The sequence below is a fragment of the Micrasema longulum genome, unplaced genomic scaffold, assembly GCF_059751315.1.
Source record: "Micrasema longulum isolate JH-2025_06_02 unplaced genomic scaffold, ASM5975131v1 h1tg003014l, whole genome shotgun sequence".
NCBI classification, from domain to species: Eukaryota; Metazoa; Arthropoda; class Insecta; order Trichoptera; family Brachycentridae; genus Micrasema; species Micrasema longulum.
The window spans coordinates 1-22,473 of NW_028280123.1; the positions used below are offsets into that span (position 1 = coordinate 1).

At 33.5% G+C, this 22,473-nt stretch overlaps 1 protein-coding gene across 1 annotated transcript; it reads right to left on the minus strand.

Annotated features, from left to right (window-relative positions):
- Positions 1 to 595: 595 nt before the first annotated feature.
- On the minus strand, positions 596 to 22,187 carry LOC148271225 (rho GTPase-activating protein 39-like; the record flags this gene model as incomplete). The annotated part of the gene is made up of 20 exons (XM_088241652.1): positions 22,034 to 22,187; positions 21,772 to 21,862; positions 21,593 to 21,685; positions 21,378 to 21,512; positions 20,128 to 20,279; positions 17,476 to 17,614; positions 16,619 to 16,665; positions 16,269 to 16,402; positions 13,888 to 13,997; positions 13,275 to 13,370; positions 11,443 to 11,609; positions 11,033 to 11,194; positions 10,633 to 10,763; positions 10,350 to 10,544; positions 9,017 to 9,160; positions 6,264 to 6,467; positions 4,362 to 4,444; positions 4,056 to 4,253; positions 1,587 to 1,792; positions 596 to 788 (listed from the first exon to the last, which is right to left on the minus strand). Coding segments are annotated over exons 1-20 (2,694 nt in total), but the record flags the coding sequence as incomplete, so codon positions are not given.
- Positions 22,188 to 22,473: the final 286 nt, after the last annotated feature.

Sequence of the window (22,473 nt, forward strand, 5' to 3'; positions counted from 1 at the left end):
TACCGGGACTGAGTCATTTAAAAGGCCTGGTAAATGATTTTTCTGATAAATATTTGTTCCCACTAAGTTGGCACAACTGTACTCTATATTAACCCAAAGTTTGAGCGCGATCTTTCATTTAGTTTGTTATCAGCAGTCAAAAGTATCGGGTATATTTACTCTAGTGCGTATTGCAACTTTTACTATGGATTTTTTTTTTAACAAAGAATTTATCTAAAATTTGTGTTGCGAAAGAAATTTAGAGTTCAGACATGTTGAAAATGTTGCAGAAAGCCTACGGTGACTCTTCTGTCGAGAATAGGGGCATTCAGGTGGTACGAAGCGTTGAAGACTCGCCTCGCCCTGGACGTCTTTCAATGTCGAATACTAAAGAAAACATTGAAAATCGTCATTACAGCTTGAGAGCTTGTACGTGAACTAAACATCTCTCACGAGTCAGTTCCAATCAATTTTTGGTTGATGAATTGGGCAAGAAACACATATCTTTGAAGAATCTAGGCCATCATTAAAACAAATGGAACAACTGCAGGTTAAAAATTTTGTGTGAAAATAAAAACCATTGTGCTCTCTTGCCTGTATAAACACTAATGAATACCTCGGGAAATGTGTCAGCAAAGGCAGGATCGCGGTGCCTGTTCATGTAGTTGAGGAGTGGGGGTTGGAAGGCTGGGGAGGGGGGCACGAAGGCCAAGCTAACGGCCAGTAACTCCCACCCTCGCAGTAAGCTGTCACGCTGGGGGTTCTCTGTAGTCTGGCGACACAGCTGAACATACAATTCATCTCGCAAACTGTAAAAGATAATCAACATTATTTACTATAAAAATTGTACACACCGTAAGAAAGAGTACATTATTTCAGAGCATATGAAGTAGTAATTTTCAGTGTAAACTACGAACATCAATAGTTACTTTCAGCTTCATACTGAAATTATCTCCTTATTATAAGGTTTAAAAACAACAATTAATTCATCATCATTCCCTTTCCAAATCAAACGGTGCATAGGGCACTGCATTGGTACACCGATTGCAGCGTATCTTGATCATTTTTGTTACATGAAGGTAAGATGATCAGTCTTACGATTCAGGTACCGGCCCGGGAACTATGAATATGACAATAAACTAAACAACCAAAAATATAATTTTAGCAAACAATGCATAATATCATAATAATACATTCCTAATTTAAATTTTTCAAGAGACCAAGAAACCCGAGATGGGAGTGTTTAAAAAAAATCATGAGCCTAGTTTTATTTCATATTTGCGCATTAAAAAGAAAAATTCTATAAATTGTTTTGACTGCTAATAAAAATAGTTCATTTTTAAATGACAATATTCGATACAAATAATTCTGTTTTAATGTTTTCTATATCAAAAAACTCAAGGTTGGGTTTGAAATGTGTGAACCAATAACATTAAATGAGTATTCAAAAACTACACATAAAAAGTATTAAAAGAAGAAAATATTCAGATAATGTAAATTTGACATTTCACTTAAACATTATTTTTCCAACTGATAAAAAAATATTGTCTACCACTCTATTGTAAAGTACATATACATTGTCAAAAGAATACAGAATCCAGACTTACGCAGGATTAGTGTAAGCAGAGTGCAGTAGATCTATTGCAACTGAGTTAAGCGTCATGCCGGGTCTAGCCTTTCTATCTCCCATATATATCTGGACCAGTCGGAACACCTCAGCCGCTGCCTTCTTGTGCGCCTTATCTCTCCTGTCCCCCAACATGGGTTGACTGATTCCAGAACATGTCCACGAGAGCATGTCTCGCACGGATGCCTGGAATTCAAATTACACATTTCTTTATTATTAAGAATAAGCAATACAAAACTCTACTGTCAAGAAAGAGTAAAAGTAATAAAATCTATATATTATGTTTATCTTTATAATTTATCAGTAATTTTCCAAAGTTATTTTTAGTATGTTTTGGCAAGCATTTTGAAATTTTAGTAGAGGAATTATTTACATATAGATCTTTGTTAGTATTTACAGGAGTATTTAAGAATTTATTGATCGATTTTTGTTTTAGTTTTCTATTTAAAAGGGTTTCAGTTCATGTTGGCGGGTGGCCGTTATGTATTGCAATTTGTTTAATAAAATTTAAATAATCGTGTAACATTCAACCCCTTAGCTCCTCCACTTCGTAATCCCTACCACCACACATTCTGCAATATATCGCTGAATATTATCAACCTAGTTTTATTGCATGTTCAGACATTATGGTGTCTGTATCCCCTTCAACTAACTCAGCATATAATTTATGTATTTTTTCATAAATACTATGTATACTACGGTGATGGTAAAGGTGAAAGTGTATTTTAGTATTTGCATGTTGATGCAGTGAGAGTCCTGGCGAAGAGACGGGTATGTCTCGAAACCGGTAGACATAAAAAGTCGATAAGTGGTTAAATACTAATATTTATTAACATTCATTAAAAAGTTTGACCAAAAAATTAATGCTTTGAACATAAATAATAAAAACATTTAAGCTAGAAAGTAAAAATTTTTGGTAAAAGTTCACTACAATCTTCCTATTTTATATATAAAAGGCAATGTTCATAAGTGTGTCCTTGATAGACTGAATACCTACTGGGCCGATTTACATGCGGTTTTCAGCGAAATGTAGTAAATGTTTTTTTTCATCGCTGAATAAGGCTGCATTAGCCGAGAATGCATATACAAAAAATTGAAGGATGTAATTTTTTGTATATAAAAAAAAGTTTGTTTTTGAATGTTTCAAACATTCGTTGTTTATGGATCCCAATCAATTCCTTACAAATTCTACCCATTTATTACTTTTTACTGAATTTTTGGTAATACTAAAATAATTTTAACCGACATTCAATACATTTATGAAAATCGCATTTTTACATAAAGTACACCCCTGTTGGTAGAAGAGCTGAGCTTGACATTTGCAGAAACAATTCTATTTTTGAAAAGTAAGTATTTTATGTTTTGGAATTCATACAAGTACCTAGGTTCCTACTTATCAACGAAAAGTTACACCATCTTTTTTCCTTTTATCCGAACAGTTTTTACACGCTAACACGCATAATCCGACATTTGGGTTTCAAATGAAATATAAAGCTCAGGTCAAACCCGGCTGGCGGTTAAAGAACAACTAAATACGCGTTGGCCATGACTTAAGCGTTTGGGCATGAGTTAAGTGTCATAATTTTAGAGGGCTCAGGGTGTGTCCATGTGTACTAATAGGTCAATGGTTTTATTTAAGAAAACCGAACCTGTTTCTTTGGTTACGTAAAAGCATTATGAAGCAAACTTTGTAAGTATACCTTATAATGCTTTATCTCGAGAGGAAATGCGCTCTGACGTTTCTTCATACAAACATATTCTCGTATTTTCACCCTGGATTATGGCATTAAATATTTACCATTGGCGTGTCTCAATAGTTTTGCTTTACTGATAAAGTTTACTAAGGGAACTAGAATCATCCAAAAACCCATAAAAATTACTAGTTTTATCTGCGGTCTTCGGGTGCGCGGTATACAAATATGGTAACTATTTTTGAAAACCACAAAACATACCGATACAGAAAATTTCATTCTGATACTCGGAAACGTCGATATGATCAATGAACAAACAAAAGGTACGAAATGCAGTTGTCTTTTTCGCATAGCATCAGGGAGGCATCTACAAGACAGTGACAGGAAAACAACATTCAAATACCTATTTATCGAAATTCCCTGTCACCACATATCCTCACAATTTATGTCATCCGAAACAAAAAAATAATCATGTATATGTACATATCTAATTTTAACTAAATACAATAGTTGATATCCAACTTTCGATTGTGTTCATTTAATATATATATAAGAGTATGTACTCAAATCTAGCAATAGCAAAGCATTGCCGGATTCAGCTCATTGATTATAAAAAATAAACGATAAATGATTTAAGTAAATTAAAGTTTCAGTCTTATTTTTTTTTACTTGTTTCTGTTCAACTTTTTTCCCTATACGCAGATAAATGCATTGTGTATACTCTGTGCTCTTAATACAATTTTCTGTGCTGTTCTTACCTTTTTCCTAAATATTCCTTTGGAATGTAGATTTAGATTGTCCTGAGCGAATTTCTCGATATCAGTTTCTTTAAGGGTGTGATGGAGGGCAGGATGCGACTTTACGGGACTATACAACTCCTCACACACGGCCATGGGGACAGATGGCAGTGGTACCGACATCCCCATACCCATTCCCATGCCTGTGCCACTAGCTGACTGAAATATCATAAAGTAAAACATTACAAATACATATTCAAACATTTTGTATAATGTTTACACACAGACAACATAATATGTAACATAAACACAAAAAAAACTACATACCCTATGAACACCAATTGGAGGTTCTCTCTCCTTTTCAAATCCAACAAAGGTATTGTAGTATGACACACCGTGATTCATATATTCTGTAACAGTATAAAAATAAATCAATTTATTTCAAACCAAAATTACTAATAATCTTTATATTTATATTTCCTCTGTACGTGTGATGTCACCGAACTCCTCCTAAACGGCTTAACCGATTTACGTGCGGTTTTCAGAGAAATATAGATCTTTGCGCTGTGCGTGTTCGTAGATATAAAAATCTTCAATCTAATATGTAAAAAAGAAGTAAGGAGCATAAATGTTTTATTCATCGATCTACCAGGGTTGCATTCGAGGAGAATGCATTTACAAAAAAATGGAAAAATGTTGTTTTTTTTGTGTATAAAAAAAGTTTGTTTTTGAATGTTTACAAACAGCATTTGTTTTTTGTGGATCTCAATCAGATTTTTTGCCTAAATTGATTATAATTTCTAGGTATTTATTTATTTTTACTGGATTTTTGGTAATAGTAAAATAATATTAAATTCAATACATTTTTAAAAATCATATTCCAATGCAAGTACACCCCTTTGTTTGTGAGAAGACCGGAGTTTGACGTTTGCAAAAAGAATGCCATATTTAAAAAACTATTTAGTTTATGTTTTGGAATTCAACCATTAACAGGTACCTAGTTACCTACTTAAATTCAATATTATATGAATATTAACAATTTTTAGTTTTGAAATTTAATCACACAATGAAAAGTCTATTTTCTTTTATCCAGACAGTTTTTGCACGCTTTCACGACACAATCGGACATTTTTCTTGAAATTTCTTTTGGTTTCAAATTAAATGTCAAGATCGCGTCAAAACCCGGCTGGCTGTTAAATAAAGACTAAATTCATGTTAGGCATGAGTTGAGTGTCATAATTTTAGAGGGCTTAGGGTAAAACGCAGTCTGACTTTTCTTCATTAACACGTATTCCCGTATTTTCTCCCTGGATTATGGCACTATAGCAGTGATTTTTGCATGATTTTGATTTGAGCACGACAAGGACTCTTGGGCTAGGTTGTTTGATCGTTAATAAAAGTGGAGTTTTACCATAGTTTAATTTATTAACGAATTCGGTTTTACTATCAATGCGTTGTTTCACCCCCTTTTTTCTTAAGGAAAATTTAACCTGTTTTTTCGATTCCAAATCTCAAAAATGGAATATTATATTTTATTCATTTTTTACACATTACACTGTGGAATGTGACTTTGCAAATGTCAAAAAAGCAAACAAATTAAACCACGTGACAAAATGGCATATTTAAACGGAATAAAATAACATCGGTAAACTGAATTCAATAATAATTATAAAGTGACAATTTCGTATAATAAAAACCCGAAGAACAATAACAATATTTTAATATCTTATTTAAAAACAACTATGATAAGAAAAATTAAAAGACAACAAAAATACGGTAATCCAACAAACTCCAAATGGCAGGCAAGCCAATGTTAGAGCAGGACAATGTCTGTAGGGTCCGCTAGTTATTAATAAAATAAATCAATACAATACAGTCCTCTTTAGAACAAGTCATCAGTGAGGAGTACTTTTAAATCAAAACATTTAAGACTTAATTAACTAAGACTGCGCTAAAAAATTCCTGCGGAGACGCTGCTACATTAAGTAAAAAAAATATATATTTTGAAATGCGGGTATAAAAAACGAGTTAAGATATGATAAGAGAGATATATCAAGTCCTGTATTCTACATAGACTTAAGTGACAAGTTTTAAGGAGGCATCTGTTACTGTCATTGTAAACTTTTAGCTTGCAACTGTTTTATTTTTTTGTTTAATAACTGTTATTTATATGGGTAATATTTCAACAATATTCGAGTTTATACTATCTTTCTCTAGTAATGTATTAACCATCATGTCTGTGGCTGGGGGGAGGAAGCGGCGCCGGCGGGGGCTGGTGCTGCAGGTAGGTATCGTTGGAGCCGGAGCGGTCCGAGTCCTCGTTGTCTGGCTCGTGTCCCGACAGGGAGCGTGCCCCGGAGCTGGATCTTGAGGAGTGGAGGGAGTCCGAGTCTCCGGAACCGCCCTCCAGTGGGTCACCCACTCGATAACAACCTGAAAAATGGTAAAACCAGCATATCAAAAATACAAATTCAACATTTTTAATAATACTAATAAATAATAGGGTATTTTCACTAGGGAGGAATATCGCATATAGCATTCAACACATTCATTAATTCATTCATTGTGAGGGATTTTTCAAAGACTCTTTTAGTGTTTATAAAAGCACTAAAATAAATCATTTCATTCATAAATAAATACAGAGGTCATATATGTTTTAATGCAGGGTTCTCTAAAAACATCTTTAATTTGTCAAATATGATAAATGATAATGATGTAGGAGAAGATATTGTGTCCCTATAAAAAACAGTCTGCAACAAAAGTGTCCCTGCAGTTTATTAGTAAAATAAGATCTTTATGTATATATACATACATATACAATCTATTTTTTTAACCCTAAATAGCAAATATGCTGTATCTTTTTGCTGTGCACAATGATGATCATGTTGTAGCTTGTCAACTCAGTGCTCGCCACGGTCTCTCAATACAGTTATGTCCAGCAACGTTTGTTTCACATATCTGAATAGTAAACATAATAAAAACCTTCATTTTTGTTTATTTACATGTATGTAATAATTAATAATATCTCATATTGTATTATTATTTCGTAAACACTCTTTCAATAATGTGTAATATAAATGGCAGAAATGCTGTGTATAAATAAATATGTTTTTAATTAGGAATATCTATCACAAAAATCGTTTGTCGAATCAACGAATGGGGTGTTATACGAACATTCGGTGTCCAAGGTTAGTATCAAAAACATTTTCCACTTTGTGGTGACACACACATAAACCACTTTAACTTTTGAAGTCTTATTTCAATATCACTAAATAAAAATAATTTTGACATTTTACACTATAAAAAACATTGCTTTCAGTAACGGCTATGAATCAGAATTAATTGATCATATTTTAAATAAAAAAAACTTCAACTCAAGTATAGAAATAAATATTTATATTGTTCTCAAAATTCTTCAAACAATAATGATAATTGGTATAGAATCTTTTACATTAACTCATTTACTAATAATATCACTCATATTTAGCCTAGCAACATTAGGTCAGCATTTTATACTAGCAATAGGGGTGGTGCTTTTAGAACAAATATTTTACCGGCCGAAAAAATACAAAAATTAATTATAAAAATTATATTAAAAAAAACCGTCTACTTTTGCCACGGTCCGATTGTTTAAAAAATGTACGGTTTTAGATATAAAATCGTTATTTAAAAATAATTGTTTACTTCAAATCCATAAAGACAACATAAATAGTAGTGTTTCTATGTCACAAAACGTAGGTACGCGACCTAGAACAACTAGTAACACCTTAATTCCAAAATTAAAAACAACTACAGCACAACATCATTATACTTACAGAGAAATATTTTTCTTTAATTAAATGAACAAAGGAAAAAAAATAAGTGCAGTCAGGAATACTGCACTTATTTTTTTATAGGAAGTGAAAAGTTATATTCATAATTCTTTTTTGTTTAGCACTGATTGAAAACACCTTATATATTTTTTGGAAATTTATGTTATGCTGAAAATATTTACTAATTCAAAATAAAATAATTATTGTAAGACGTCACTCCCCATTATGTACACAAGAATTGTTTTTTCTTTTACGTAATGGGAAACGTTGATGTAAATATTTGTATTTAATTTATATAAAATTTGTATTTAGTTCTGAATAAACTATGAAATTATTTTTTTTAATTACTTAGGTAAAATCTTATCAAATTGTAAAGATAAGGATGATAAATTAAATGATTCCAGAATTTAAAAATTAAATTATTTAAATAGCCCAAATTTCTATATTGCAAAAAATTTCACATAAATTTAAAATTATAATCAAAGAATAGATAAGATAATAATAACTTCTCAGAATTCACAAATCATCTTATATCCTAAATCCACAATTTTAATCAAGAAACTGGTGTAGAAATGTTATATATTTATAAAAATGATCTTCGTTTAGACAATCTAGAAAGATTGTAAATAAGTAAAGCCATTAACCGAAAACTCTCCATAATAAATAATCCATTAAATTTAACTTAGAGTCCTCTTTTAAAAATATTCCTGTTATGATTCATATTTTTCTCTTTCCTAATTTCATTCTTCCGTTTCTTTCTTACAATATTTAATATTACAAATAGCAACACAAGTAATTCCAAGTTATTTCAAGTCCCGATAATGAGGAAGTAACCTCGAAACCGGCCGACGTAAACAAGTGGTTTATACAAATTTATAAATAAATAAGAGTAAATAAAATTTATTTCAAACCATCAACTACGATCCAATCGAAAGCAAAATATGTATTCCAAAAATGAAGAAAGTTACGATATGAGTCCATATGAGTGAATCCTGTGAGAGAAAAATGTCCGCAAACTTATAACCATTATCCAGTTATGTTAAAAAAGTTAAGCCACTCCTCTGTCTTAGTCCCATTTCAATATTGTCATTAGGTATTTTTCTTTCTTTATCGGGGTTTCTAGCAAGGAAATCTAGCGCAGAACCTTCCTACTAGAAATATGAACTTTACCTGATAATTTGGCTTGCTCCAAAATGTAATGTCGCAAAGGTAGAAGGTGCTGCATATGTAAATCCCAGTTGGAGTACAATGGAGAGGTGTTACCGTTTTCACAGCCACTGCCACTCTCCAGTGTGTCCATTGCAGTAGACACTTCTAAAAAAAAAAAAATTATGTACTTCAGAGTGTAAAAATGTGTTCAATTAGAAACGTGCAAACAAACTTATACTTCCTCGTGATCATAGAACGACGGATGTGCGAAAAATGCGACATTGACTTTCTTTTGTAATCGATCTTAAAATGGTTTTAAGGCTTTATATTCCAGTTATCAAATGATATACTTTTCGTTGTAAAAACAAAAATTAACCGTTCTCATGTTAAGTTGAAGAAAATCACATGCGTTGTTGTTCTAGTTAGTTTAGCGTGATTTTGATTTTGTTTACTTTTGTACATTAAGTTTAGGTATAGTCGATTTTTGTTCTTAAAAATCGTCAATATTTGTTATTACATAAAAGTAAAACACCCCTTACAAAATTTGCAGGTTCACCAAGAGACATACGTATCGATGTTTAGGAAATAAAGATGGATCGACATTTATTATATTTATTTGTATTTATTTCATTTTTATTCAGTGGCTAAGTAGCCATTGGAAAGTTCAGGTGAAAATCCCGCAAAAGAAAATCGAGTGGAGATCGGTCAGCCTTATGGTGTACTGGTTTTTGCATTTGCCTGGCATTAAATAAATAATTATAATGCAATAAACATCAATCCACCCTATGTTATTTTATCACGCCGAGTGGATTTTTTCCATGGTGTGAAATGGGCCAATCACGTGATATCACGCAGTGGACTCGTGGTCATGTCTCCTTGACTGTGCTTTAGAATACTTTAGTATAAGAACCACGTAATTGGTTAAAAACACGTTTACAATAAAGAAACCACTTTCTCCATAATTGTGGTTTGAAGCCTTTGTATTAAACACAGTTGATATTTTTTTCACTGTAAACACAAGAAAAACAAATTTTATAATTATAAATTGTACATCATGGAAGACCGTGTTGTTTGAAAATATGTACATAAATAGATAATTAACACAATCAGGCATTTTTACATGATTTTATGTAACATAAACTACTTTTAAAAAAAAATTGATGTCACAACCCGGCAATATGTAGATAGAATGATTGAGTGTCTCGGAGGAGAGGTCTTTGCCTTTTTTATTTTTTTTTTCTTCTGTTATTAAGACAATACCTTGCCACTATATCTTGTTGATTTAAACATTTTAGAAATAGGTTTGCTACAAAAAAAAAAGCATATTTATATACTCAAAATTATTTTGACTTACTTTGTTTTCTAGGACCCCTCTGCCTTGGTTCAGATTCAGTATTATCATTAATAGGTATTTCTCTTCCTTTATCACGATTTCTGTCTTTGTCCTTATGACGATCTCTTTCTCGCTCTAATTCCATGTTATGTTTATCTATATTGGGTTTGGTCAAGTGTGGTTCCAGAGAAAGAGATTTCATGCCAAATCCCACACCTAAAAATACAAGTAAAATAAATTAAATAATACCTTTGCTATTAAATTGATTTATGATTTAGTATACATATTTTAAATGGTGCAGTACCTGCTGGTGTATGAGCATCTGGGTGGTGGTAAGAAGACTTGGAAGAATGACTATCAGGAGTGGAACAAGTCTGCTTCCCTGTGGTATTATGTTTTGAGCTCGAATGTCTTTCGGGCTCAGCTTGTTGCTTCCTGCAGCAAAATATTGATGGTAGAATCATTAACTTTTACAATCTGAAATAGCACTTACACTGCAATAATTTCGATTTACTTTATTGCATATTAAAAAAACACCCGAAACTTTTTTTAATAAAAAATAATTTACTGAATTTTTTTTACTTTTTACTACACTCCATTTACATTTTTTGTCAGTCCCTTGAAAAATGTAATTTGGGGGTTTTAATGTACATATATATGTTTTTAATAACTTTGAGAAGCAGGTAAATGAAAGAATAGGTAACCTAGTAATGTCTTTAGGTGTCCAAGCAGGTGCGGTGCGTGGCTGTTCGAGGCTCGCTTGCCTGAAACCCTTGTCACTGTACATGGCCTGCTTGTCGCTCGGGTATCCACGCTCTAAATTACGCTCTAATAATTTCTCCTCTATGCGTTCCTTGTCAATATGCCTGCAAAACATCAACAAGAATAACTCATAAAATTGAAACTTATCATATCAAATTTTTCTCATAAGTAGTTATAAGATATGTGTATATTTCTTTCTATGTACATTTTTCATATTTAAAATATATTTTTTTAACGACACTGGAAATTTGGTAGAGGAAATTGCTGTTTATTGAAATATTGCTCGATTGTATTTGTTATAATATCGCTAAAATGCTACAATAAGATATTGCTATAAGAACATGAGAGTTACCTGTCAGAGAACCTATCCCGCGCAGTGCGGTCCAAGTGGTAATGGTGGCGCTGGCGATAGGCGGCCCGGTCCAGACTCTGTTGTTGGGTGGGGTGGGGGTGGGGGTGGGGGGAGGCGTGCTCCGTGGCCAGGGAGATGGACGACACCAGCGAAGGCCGCCCAGACACCTTAACACACCGAACAATAGCCATCTTATACACATAATATCTTATTTACTATTGTATTCAGCTATAAATTAATATAATACATGGGAGTCGTAAACGTAGGGGTACCCAAAAGAAACCGAACTAATATTGTGGTAGGCGGAGATTTTGTAGTACCGGGTTTGCCCGAAGTGTTGTGTAGAGCCAACCTTTTCCAGTCAGACTGCCAAGTGTCCTAGCTGGAGAAGGTTCCATTTGGCGGGTGTGAATTTTTTCATGACAGTTGTTTTGTGTGGTTATCATTTTTGCAAAGGATGATCGAGCGCGCGGCCATGAAGTTTTGCTTTCTGCTGGGGAAAACTGGACAGAAACTCTCGAAATGTTAACAACGGCCTACAAAAATGATGCGATGAAGTGTTTGTGGTTTTCCCGTTTTCAAAGATGGGAAATGTCAGTTAAATTATTTTTTTTAGTTATAATTTTTTCTTTACATTTTACAATAGGTATGCATAAGTTACAAATACAAAAAAGAACCGTTACATAAACACAAAAAAAAAACCCACAAAGGCATGGCATGGCCTGTGTGTGGGGTGGGGTATACATTTCATTTAAATTTAAATAAAGGCTACTAGGAAGAATACAATAGATATCAAAAAATTAAAATTAAGTACTTTTTGATGACCAACCCCGCTCTGGACGACCTTTGACGACCTGAACCTATGAAAATGTCACTAAACCTAGACACAAAGACCGATGACAGACCATCGAAGAAGTTATGGAGCTATCTGGGGGGCGATTGCAAAGGCTATCTTCATCGAAACATACCGAGACGGTATACGAGGTGTGTCCAATAAATACACCGAAATGATCCAATATGGCGGCTATGACGCGTACTAGACCTGTCAGTACATACTAATGTACCTACCTCAAAACTTAAAGATAGAGCTTCAGTAGAGTATCTTCATAATCACTCAGGAAAATTTATCTGACATCATGATGAAGGTATAATGTCCTTAACTTCCGATTGTAATCGTGGCCCTGTTAGTGATTTCAATTTCAGTGCAGCGAATTTTAATCAAAGATTTAGGGATAAGAAGGGTAGCTGCAAATTTTTTATGAGAAAAGGTATGACCACTGTACCCCATCCCCCCTATTCACCCTATCTAGCCCCCTGCGACTTCTTTTTATTGAATGAAAAGATAGATGAAAGGATAGCGTTCAGCCGATTGCTAAGGTGAAGAAAAAAACGACAGAGGGGCTGTCAAGCATCACGAAAGATGAATTTAAAAATTGTTTCCAACAATGGTAAAGAAGATTGGACAAGTGCATTAGCACCAATGGAGAGAATTTTGGAGGAGATGAATGTTTTTTTTTTGGAAATTACTTTTTTTTTTGTCGGTTTCTTTTAGGTGCCCACTCATATGTTCATAAAAATATGCAAGCAGATAGAACATTAACATTACATAAGATTCCAAGGAGAACTACAATATTTGACATTTCTATGTCAAGCTGTTTCTGTCATTAAATTATTGCTAAACAATATACTTTGTTATCTATATGTTATTTTGAAATATAATAAATTCAGTGGCACTAATTTTACATTAATTTATCACAATGTGTGATACAAATTGTTGTTAAAAAAAAGGCTAGTTGTTTCTGCCATTTCTAAATTTGGCAATGTAAAAATACCTGCGGATGTGGAGTATGAGGTTGTAGGGGGCTGCCTGGACTGTGGGGGGAAGACTCACAAGATGATGTAACTGGTGCACCGCTGGTTTGCTTCACCTAGAAAGCAAATATCATCCATCAATTATTTTTATACTTATATAAGATGCCTGCCCACTCGAGGTCCTAAGCAGTTTTATATGGAAAGAAAACTTTACTAAAACTGTTCAGATATTGACTATTTAAAAAATGTTGTCATGTGCCTGCAAAAATTACTAAAATACCGATTTTAATTCATTTTTAAAAACATTCTGCACACACATAAAAATGGCATATAAAAAATTGACAACAAACCACTATGACAAAATATATTCATTTTTCTAATCATAAAATCATTGAAATTGATTGAAATCGTATAGAATTTGCGCTACCATATTTGTATGTAATAATTCTCCGTTTTATTGTACATGTTTCAACAGATCATCGATCCGATTTAGGCACCAAGAAAAGGTGTATGTGTACGTGCGTGCACGTGTGTATTACACATGCACGCATACTACAATAATGACCAAATAGAAAAATTTACTGCGTATTATTATGGTTATTAGGATATTAAAATAATATTATTTCAACAAACCTTTCGGCGTGACAAAGGTGTACTTTCGACGGATTTAAAATACTTCTCGTGCATAGAATCATCTGAAGCATCTTTACGAGATGACATAAAACTACCGCTCCTATTTAAACCTGAAAGTAAATGTTATCTTTAAGTAAAATAAATATGTACAAGTATTAAAATATATAACAATATGTAACTAGTAAAAAATTACAAAAAAAGATAATAGAACTTGAAAAACAATATTTTGAGTATGTCCAAATGTTTGTAGACAGGTTGGATTTTCGCCCTAAGGAGTTATTAAGATTTCAATTTGTTGCAACAGAGAGGAAAATCATTTTTGAGAAGAGAATGAAAAAGAAATTTCATGTTTACTGTAAGATGATGTAAATAGATAAACATGTAATAAAAGTAAATGTAAATGTTAGTTTATACACTAATTGTAATATAAGTTAACTTAAATAAATAAAAAAATAAAATTTAAAATGAACTGTCATTGTAAATGCCTAGACTTTCATATACTTTTCCCAATATTTTTCCCTCTCTGTTGCGACAAATTTAGATCATAATTAAACTTGATTATTCATAATTATTTTATATTTCAGGTCAGTCAAAAAGTTTGAGGGCATTTTGGGTTTTGGCTCAGCTGGCTCAGCGAAAACTTAAAAAATCCTGCCAAAGTCCCTTAAAAATCGAGGATGTTGACTGTTTTCTTCGATCATCATAGTGTTGTGCAATCGGAGTTTCTTCCAGCAGGCCAGACAGTCAATAAGGAATACTATTTAAGCATATTGAAGCGTTTGAGGAAGAATATTCATCGACAAAGGCCAGATTTATGATAAGATAACTCTTAATTTTGCATCACAGTAATGTGCTATATCTCCTTGTTTGCGATTGTTTATCTGAAAAGAATGTAAAAATAATTCCCTATGCACCGTATTCACCTGATTTGAGTCCATGTGACATTTTCCTGTTCCCGAAACTCAAATTACCACTTTGCAAAAAGCTTTTTGACTCGATTGAGGTGATAAAAGAAAATTTGCCAAAACAGCCATTCCGAAATCGGCCAACGAGAAGTAGGAAAAAATGTTGGCATATGTGTATTGCCTCTAATGGTGATTAGTTTCAAGGGTATTAAATAAATATTTATGAATAATTGAGCTAAGGTTGCTTTTTTTACCGATTCTGGATCACTTTTACCATTTTTTACTAGTTTATAATTTAAATAAACCTAAAATATTCCACACATGAACAAGATTTCTTTGTAATGGAAACTTTTATATTAAGCGTATTTCACAAATAAATAAAAAACACATAATCAAAGAAGTACTTATGCATTAAAAAAATTTGGAAGGCGCTGATAACCATCTAAATAAAATTAAAATCGCACCTCATAGCGTACAGGACACTACACTGGTTAACAAATTGCAACACATTTCAAATTTTCGTTCACATTGTGGAGGTCATCACCATCAAGCCGTAAAGTTGGCAGGGCCGAACACCGTTCTGGCCCGCAACCCGTAACCTGACGCAACATCAGCTCGGACAAGTAATTAAACGTCGTGCAGCGAAAGAATATGCACATTTCATCTTGACATTTGGTGTCGCCCGTCCACCAGCTCCTCGCCAGTGTTTGCTATTGTAAATTCTTTCGGTACAAAATTGTAAGAATGTAACTCGCGTGTATCTTCTCAAAAAATAACTTCAATTGTAATCCATCTTTCTCATTTAACCTTAAATCAATTCACCCATCTACCCACCAAATGGTTACCCGGCGATTATAAATCTGCACTTTTAAACATTTAATTTAAAATCCATATTTTTTCAATAACCGCTTGGTTGGGTAGCGAAAAGTCAGGATGAAATTGTCCCGGAACAATCAAAATATAATAATCACTTCTAAAAAGATTATTCATAGCTAATTTTTCATATATTATTAACCAAGGTCTTTTTATTCCATTTATTTTATTATTTTTACTCACAAATAATAATTGATTTTAATTCTTTCATCCTGGTAAAAACACGAGATGTCTTAGATGTCATAGAAAATGACTTTTTTAAATACAGTATTGCTTTTATATTTCCACTTGTTACCTTTTTCACACCTCATAGCGTACAGGACACTACACTGGTCAACAAATTGCGACACATTAAAAATTTTAGTTTACATGAAGACGCGATGTCTTATAAAATGATTTTTTTAATAAATATTCTATGTTACTGGATAATATTAGATACTGTTGGATTATTACTAACAACACATGGCAAAACATCAATACCAGAATAAGAATGATCGGCACTGATGTTTTACTGATTTACTAAGCCGTGTGTGAAAGCCAGAAAAACATCTTCAATATCCACCATTCTTATTCTGTTAACAAAATTTAAATAACAGTTCTCACCAGAATCTGGAGGGGGGGGTTGCGGTGGGTTGGGGGGTGTCTGGGTAGTTTTCTTCCTAAGCTGAGGACTACTGCAGCTTCCTGCTAGAGGAGGCGCACTCGCCCTGTTCAGGCTACCGGCCTCACTCCCCATCCTGAAGTCAGAAAACAAGATCGATCAATAACGGATGTTTCACTCTGAATATAATCAAATGAGCAGTAGGCGTAAAATACGAAGCTCGGAATTATAGTGTTATACAAAAAAATCTCCATATGCGATACACACAGTTGATGAAATTAACAAGTATCAATTCCTCAAAAGTGCCCACTGGGCGTGTTTATAAATAAATAATACAAAACGGGATAATCACCTAGAATCAGGTTTGTGCTGTGGAATTGGAATAGGTAAACCAGCTTCCTGAAAATTCAAAAATAACATTTAACATAATAATTGTTTTTATTGCCCATCTAGTTTCAGGAAATTTAAGAGCAAATAAGATCATTATGCAATTTTTTTTACCATTGAACAAAAATTACCATGATAAAATGCACAAATAAATGTCATTTGTGTATCAATCTAGTTCTTTTATGTTAACATAAGTTATGTCTGTTTTTTTCCAAATTTAAAAATTAAAAGCAAAATGGTAAATGTTATATTTCATTCGAAAGAAAATTTTCTGCTCAACAAGATATTGCGTTTGATTTTACATTAAGCATATTATTTTATTTTATTACAAGCCTTCAAAATGGAATGTCAAGTAGATGAAAGTGAGCAATTTAGACACATTCTGTTCGCATTCAATCGAGGGAATGAAGCTGCCAAAGCTGCTCGCGATATATGAGCAATGTACGGAGAAATGCTACTAATTATTAACAAATTTGTTGTAATTATTCTTATGTTATGTCCTCTTGTTAACATACACAACTTATGTTAAAACACGATAGGAGAATATTTGTGTGATTTACATAAGAATTTCCATTTTAAGACCATTTTCAATTAGTTGTAAATAACCATGCTAAAAATGGAAAACAAGTTGCGGTAGATCTCCTAATCAGAAGACCGCGACACAACGAGAACCCATCTCAATTAGAACCACAATATTAATTATTTTGATGGTTTACTCCATAATATGCATTATTAAACCTTAAGGGCCCCATTTAATATAGTGATCTCGTTTTACTTTGGTTTAATTTGTTCAGTTTTGATTAAAACGAAGTAAGCTGTTACTTGGAGCCTTCGGTAGGGTTGCGCAGCACTGCTGATGCTGCTGTCTGAAGAGCGGCCCGAGTCCGTGTGGCGAGACACCCCCGGAGGCCCACCGATCACACCGCCACTGCCACGAGACCTGCGTCCATCTGCGCTGCATCTACAATGGGTTACATTTTTATTCATCTCACAAGTCGGCATATTTAAATTAACAGTTTCCATGGCAAAATCAAACATTACCAATAGGCCTAATGTTAAAATTAATATCTTAGCAACATGTCTTATTTACACAATTTTTAAACAATCAATAAAATATTTTAGAATAAAATTGTTATGCCCTTCATATGCATAAGTAAAATTAATGCTGCTTTATGTAGCCAACCACGGGTGTTAAATCCATTTTAAACAATAAATAATTGATCGGGTACTTGCATCGGCTCCTGAACTGAACTCCTGTCCGTCTGCGATGTTGTTGTCCCAATGAAAGGAGGTGGAAACTTACAAAACTAAATAGTGGACAACTCAAAAGGACAGCGGGCTGACTGTGCCCTAGGACCCGCATCGTCTGCTCTTAGATTTGAGAGGTTGTCAGGGACAAATGGTTTTAGAACGATTGGGATTTTGCACAGAATTGTACCTACTGTTGGTATTAGGACAATGAAGAAGTTCAGCGCTGCGGTAAATTGGATATAAAAATGTTTTCTTACACACGGCAAAAATTGGAGCATTTAATTAAAAATTCATAAAATTAACTAATTTGAACTATGTCACAAGTTCTAACAAATAATGCAATGATAGTGTTGTGATAGATGCCTGGTTTACAGGAACCAGACTCACCAATCAGCAGAACTAAATGAAGAAAACTTGTGAAATCACAGGCGGAGTAATTTCAAAAATTACAAAACTTATAAAAGTCATAGCGCTGATAATACAATACATAAAAATATTAAAACTATTTTTGGCTTAGTTTGATAGTCTATTAAAAAATAAAAGTCCACCTAACTTCCTCATTTTATGAGGGATCAATGGTGTTGTGACAAAAGGGAACTTCATGTGAGTTCGATAAGGTCATGTTAGAATCTGCGTTAGGGTTTCACAAGTATTGTCTTGATAATTTAATGTACTAATGTGCTCTAGAATGCTTTTCTTTAGTTGTTTGAGCGCGTGTTGTATTGGGCGAACTCTGTGAATTTTATGTATAATGTTTCCTAGATGTATAGGGGATTTATGTCATTGTTTATTTTGTATTTATCACTACGTTCTTCTTCCTTTCGAAGCGGGGTCCAGGAAGTATGGCGACCAATTTGGAACTAACACCATATTCCTTCATACGGGGAAACTAGAACAAGGTGAATGTATCATGCCATCTTGTCGTGCATTTGATTGATCACTATTTTCGATCATTATTTTCGCAGTTTAAATGTAAAGAAATATCAAATTTTTGCTAAATTAGTTTTGTTTTTTATTGATAGTGAATATGTAAAACTGAAGAAAGATACTAGTATTTATGAAAACTTTCGGGAAAGGAGTGGGCGCTCTCATTGTAATGTTCCTTTAGAAAAGATTTTCGCATTAGCAGGACAGATGGAATGCCTGATATATTTCAAAGACTAACAGCAAACTTTCAGGTATACATCAAACAGTAACATTATATACATCTTCAAAGTAATAATGCGCGCACTACCAGTTGTAAATATGCTATTTCCCTCTATTGTCCGCGCGTGTGACGGATAAAAATTATCTCTCTCGCTCCCAAATATACACGTATTATCGAGAGTGAGATGTAAAGAGTGAGCGAGAAAATTATATATTAGGATTACTCTTTTACTACGAACGCAACATGCGACACATTGGTAAACTTTCTGTTGTATTGGTGATATCTCCGATTTTTGATAAACCGCTTTTTATGTTCCCAATAAGTATTAATTGTTTTATAAAAAAAACGTTTTTACCGGTATGTAAATGTATAACGAAGGAATACCGAAAATCTCAACCCATCATTTATTATATTTATGAAGATATTAAAGTTATTAGATGCAATGTGTACTAGCTACACATCACCAGGAGAGTTAACCAACGGTCAGGTAACGGATGGTTTCATCGCTGTCCTTGGCTAGCGGATGTAATTTTCAACCCAAGTACCTACGGCCTGTTGTATTGATGTAATCTGTAGCTAACTTCATGGTCAATAATCATAGAATGGTTTTTATCCATATGAGTGACTCTACTAGGTTATTACTCTAAGATAATATCTATCTTTTAAGGAATTAAATAGATATACTCAAAAGCAATTACAATCCAAGTTGATATTGATTTAGCGATTCTCTGCCTGGGTACAGCCCATTGTTTTGCTGCAAACTGTAGCTAACTTCTTGTTTGAAAATCCTACTTCAATTTTTGTGAGTACAGGCAGCTCTATAAGCGGTAGCGTGCATTATTACTCTAAGCACACATCGAATGTTAGGATTTTAAATTGTTCTTTTAAAATAAACAGTGCTGCAGTGGGAGGATTCAAATAGGTACTAATATATTTTCACAGATTCACCACCATTAATAGTGTTGGTTTAACAACAATTTGTCATAAATATTAACAGGAGTAGCATGTACTTCTGCTGCCCACTCCGTTAGACACCCCGCCATCTGTGAGTGACGGGGGGAAAGTGTGTGAGTTACCTGTGGTGATGCGTGCGGCGGGAGTGCAAGGGGCTAGTCTGGGTATGGGTGGCATGTTTGCTACCCAGTGGGGACACTTTGCTACCACTCCCACTTCCACTGCTCACTCCGTTAGATACCCCGCCACTCATAACATCTTTTAAGGGAGTCACCTGCAAAATGCATTTTATGTCAATATTTACGTATTTGGAATAAAATTGCAAACCATCACGCAGTTTCCCCGTAGGGATAGGCAATGAGGACAGAATGCCACACCACTCTGTCTTTTCATACAAACCTCACTTCTACATTTATACGTCTTCTCCTATTTTTGATATGTCCATCTTTAAGTATTTGTTGGATTTGATATGCTAAGTTTTTGTCAGTCTTCTTCGTTTTATGCATCCATCAACATTCACATGGTTTTTCTTTTGGCCATTCTTTCACTGTCTTTCAGAACTCCTTTCTCAATTTTGTCGATAATGCCTATCTCAGACTAGATGGATCTCAATATTTGTGCACCTATTGTATTCACCTATTATATCCCCATTCATCAACAAATCACTCACCTTGCATATATCGTAGACCTCTGTAACCTCTTCATTGCTAGCAAAGAGCACAGCATCATCAGCATACAAAAGACAACTGACAGTTAAAACACTCATTTCTGCTCCCATCCATAAACCTTTCATTTCTTTCATACAGTTATGGATGTATAGGAACAGCCACGGGGACATTACACATCCCTATTTGACTCCTTTAGGAATTTCAAACCACAATGTGAACTGTAAATTTACCCTTACAAATGCTGTGCTGTTGTTATACATTGACGCATTAGTCTGTATCAGGTTTCCGATCACTCAATAATATGATTAAACCTTAGAGTAATAATATGCCACTGGCTAAGTCACCTACACGAACAAAAACCATTAAATGATTAACAAACATGAGGTTAGCTACAGCTTACAGCAATACAATGGGCCATAGGTACTCGGATTGAAAATTGCAAATGGAAGCCGAGACCATCCGTTACACGTCTTTTGTTAAACTAAAAACCAAACAAAAATTTGGAATGCTTTTGTTCTATGCAATAGATTTAAAGGGCTTCTCTTTAAGCAGGAGTGAATTATTACTCTCGAGGATAAAACATTTTATATTTTTTCTTGGTTAACTCTTTTTGCAGATCAACAAATGCGCAAAAAAGCTTTGTATATCCCACACTCTGTATTTAGTCACATTAATAAAATAATACAACAAATAACAGAACATACCTGAGGTCCCGCCAGGTTTGAATTTGTTTGCGTCGAGATTTCACGTCTTTGCTGAGGATCGGTGTTCTGTTTAAGTGTTTGTAATTTAGCAAGTGGTATGATGTCGCAATCCACTGGCCTGTGCCATACTGTTGTCTGTAAAACTCATATGTTACCCAATGATATCAATTAAGATAATAATTTAAATAATATTATATATATGTATTAGTTCATACCTGTGTTGTAGCATTATAATAGTAAAATCTATGAGTATTATTGTCAAACAACTCCCACCACTGTGAAGAGTCTGTACGTTTCACATTTACACCCTAAAATCAATAAATTACATATAAATACTATTCGTATGAATTATTATTGAAGTTAGTTCGGAATATATAATTGATGCTCATGTTACCTCGGGTGGATCCCAGACACATTCTCCTGTCGTCAGATTGGCATACATATGCTCCTTCGTCTTCGGTTCAATTATTTCCACCCAATCGACCCTAAAATGTGTATAATGCATAGTGAATCGTGACAAATCGAAATGAAATTCCGTTTACCGGTAGTTTTATTCTGGGTGTGACATTACAGTGTCGAAATGCATTTATCGATTTTGTCAGAAATTTATTCGATAATTCAACAAAACCAAAAACATTTTTCCAAAAAAATCTAACCTTTCTGAAGACATTGTGACGTTTTTGTTATACAAAGATTTATGAAATAAATTTACATTGTATTGAAGGTTAAAAAAATAACTAATTAACAATATTTCAGTCCAGGCCGAAACAAACTAGGAATCCATTTTGGATGTTTACGTTGAAAATTGGAAACGAAACCTCGCGGATAATTTTAGAACTAGGCATTCACACAAAAAATAATGTCATATAAATATGTTCCAGGTACCTACTGTAAATACTGTTTTTTTTATGGAAATAGTCACAAATGAGTTTTTGCTTTGAATAATTGATCTTTGAGATTCATTGTTATCAATTTAATAATCGAAAGCAGTTGACGTACAACGGAAAATAGCATAAAGATTATTTTTTATATGATCTTACTTATGGACGTTCCTCACATATATTTTATAAAAGATTTTCGGACAAGTAACGAATGT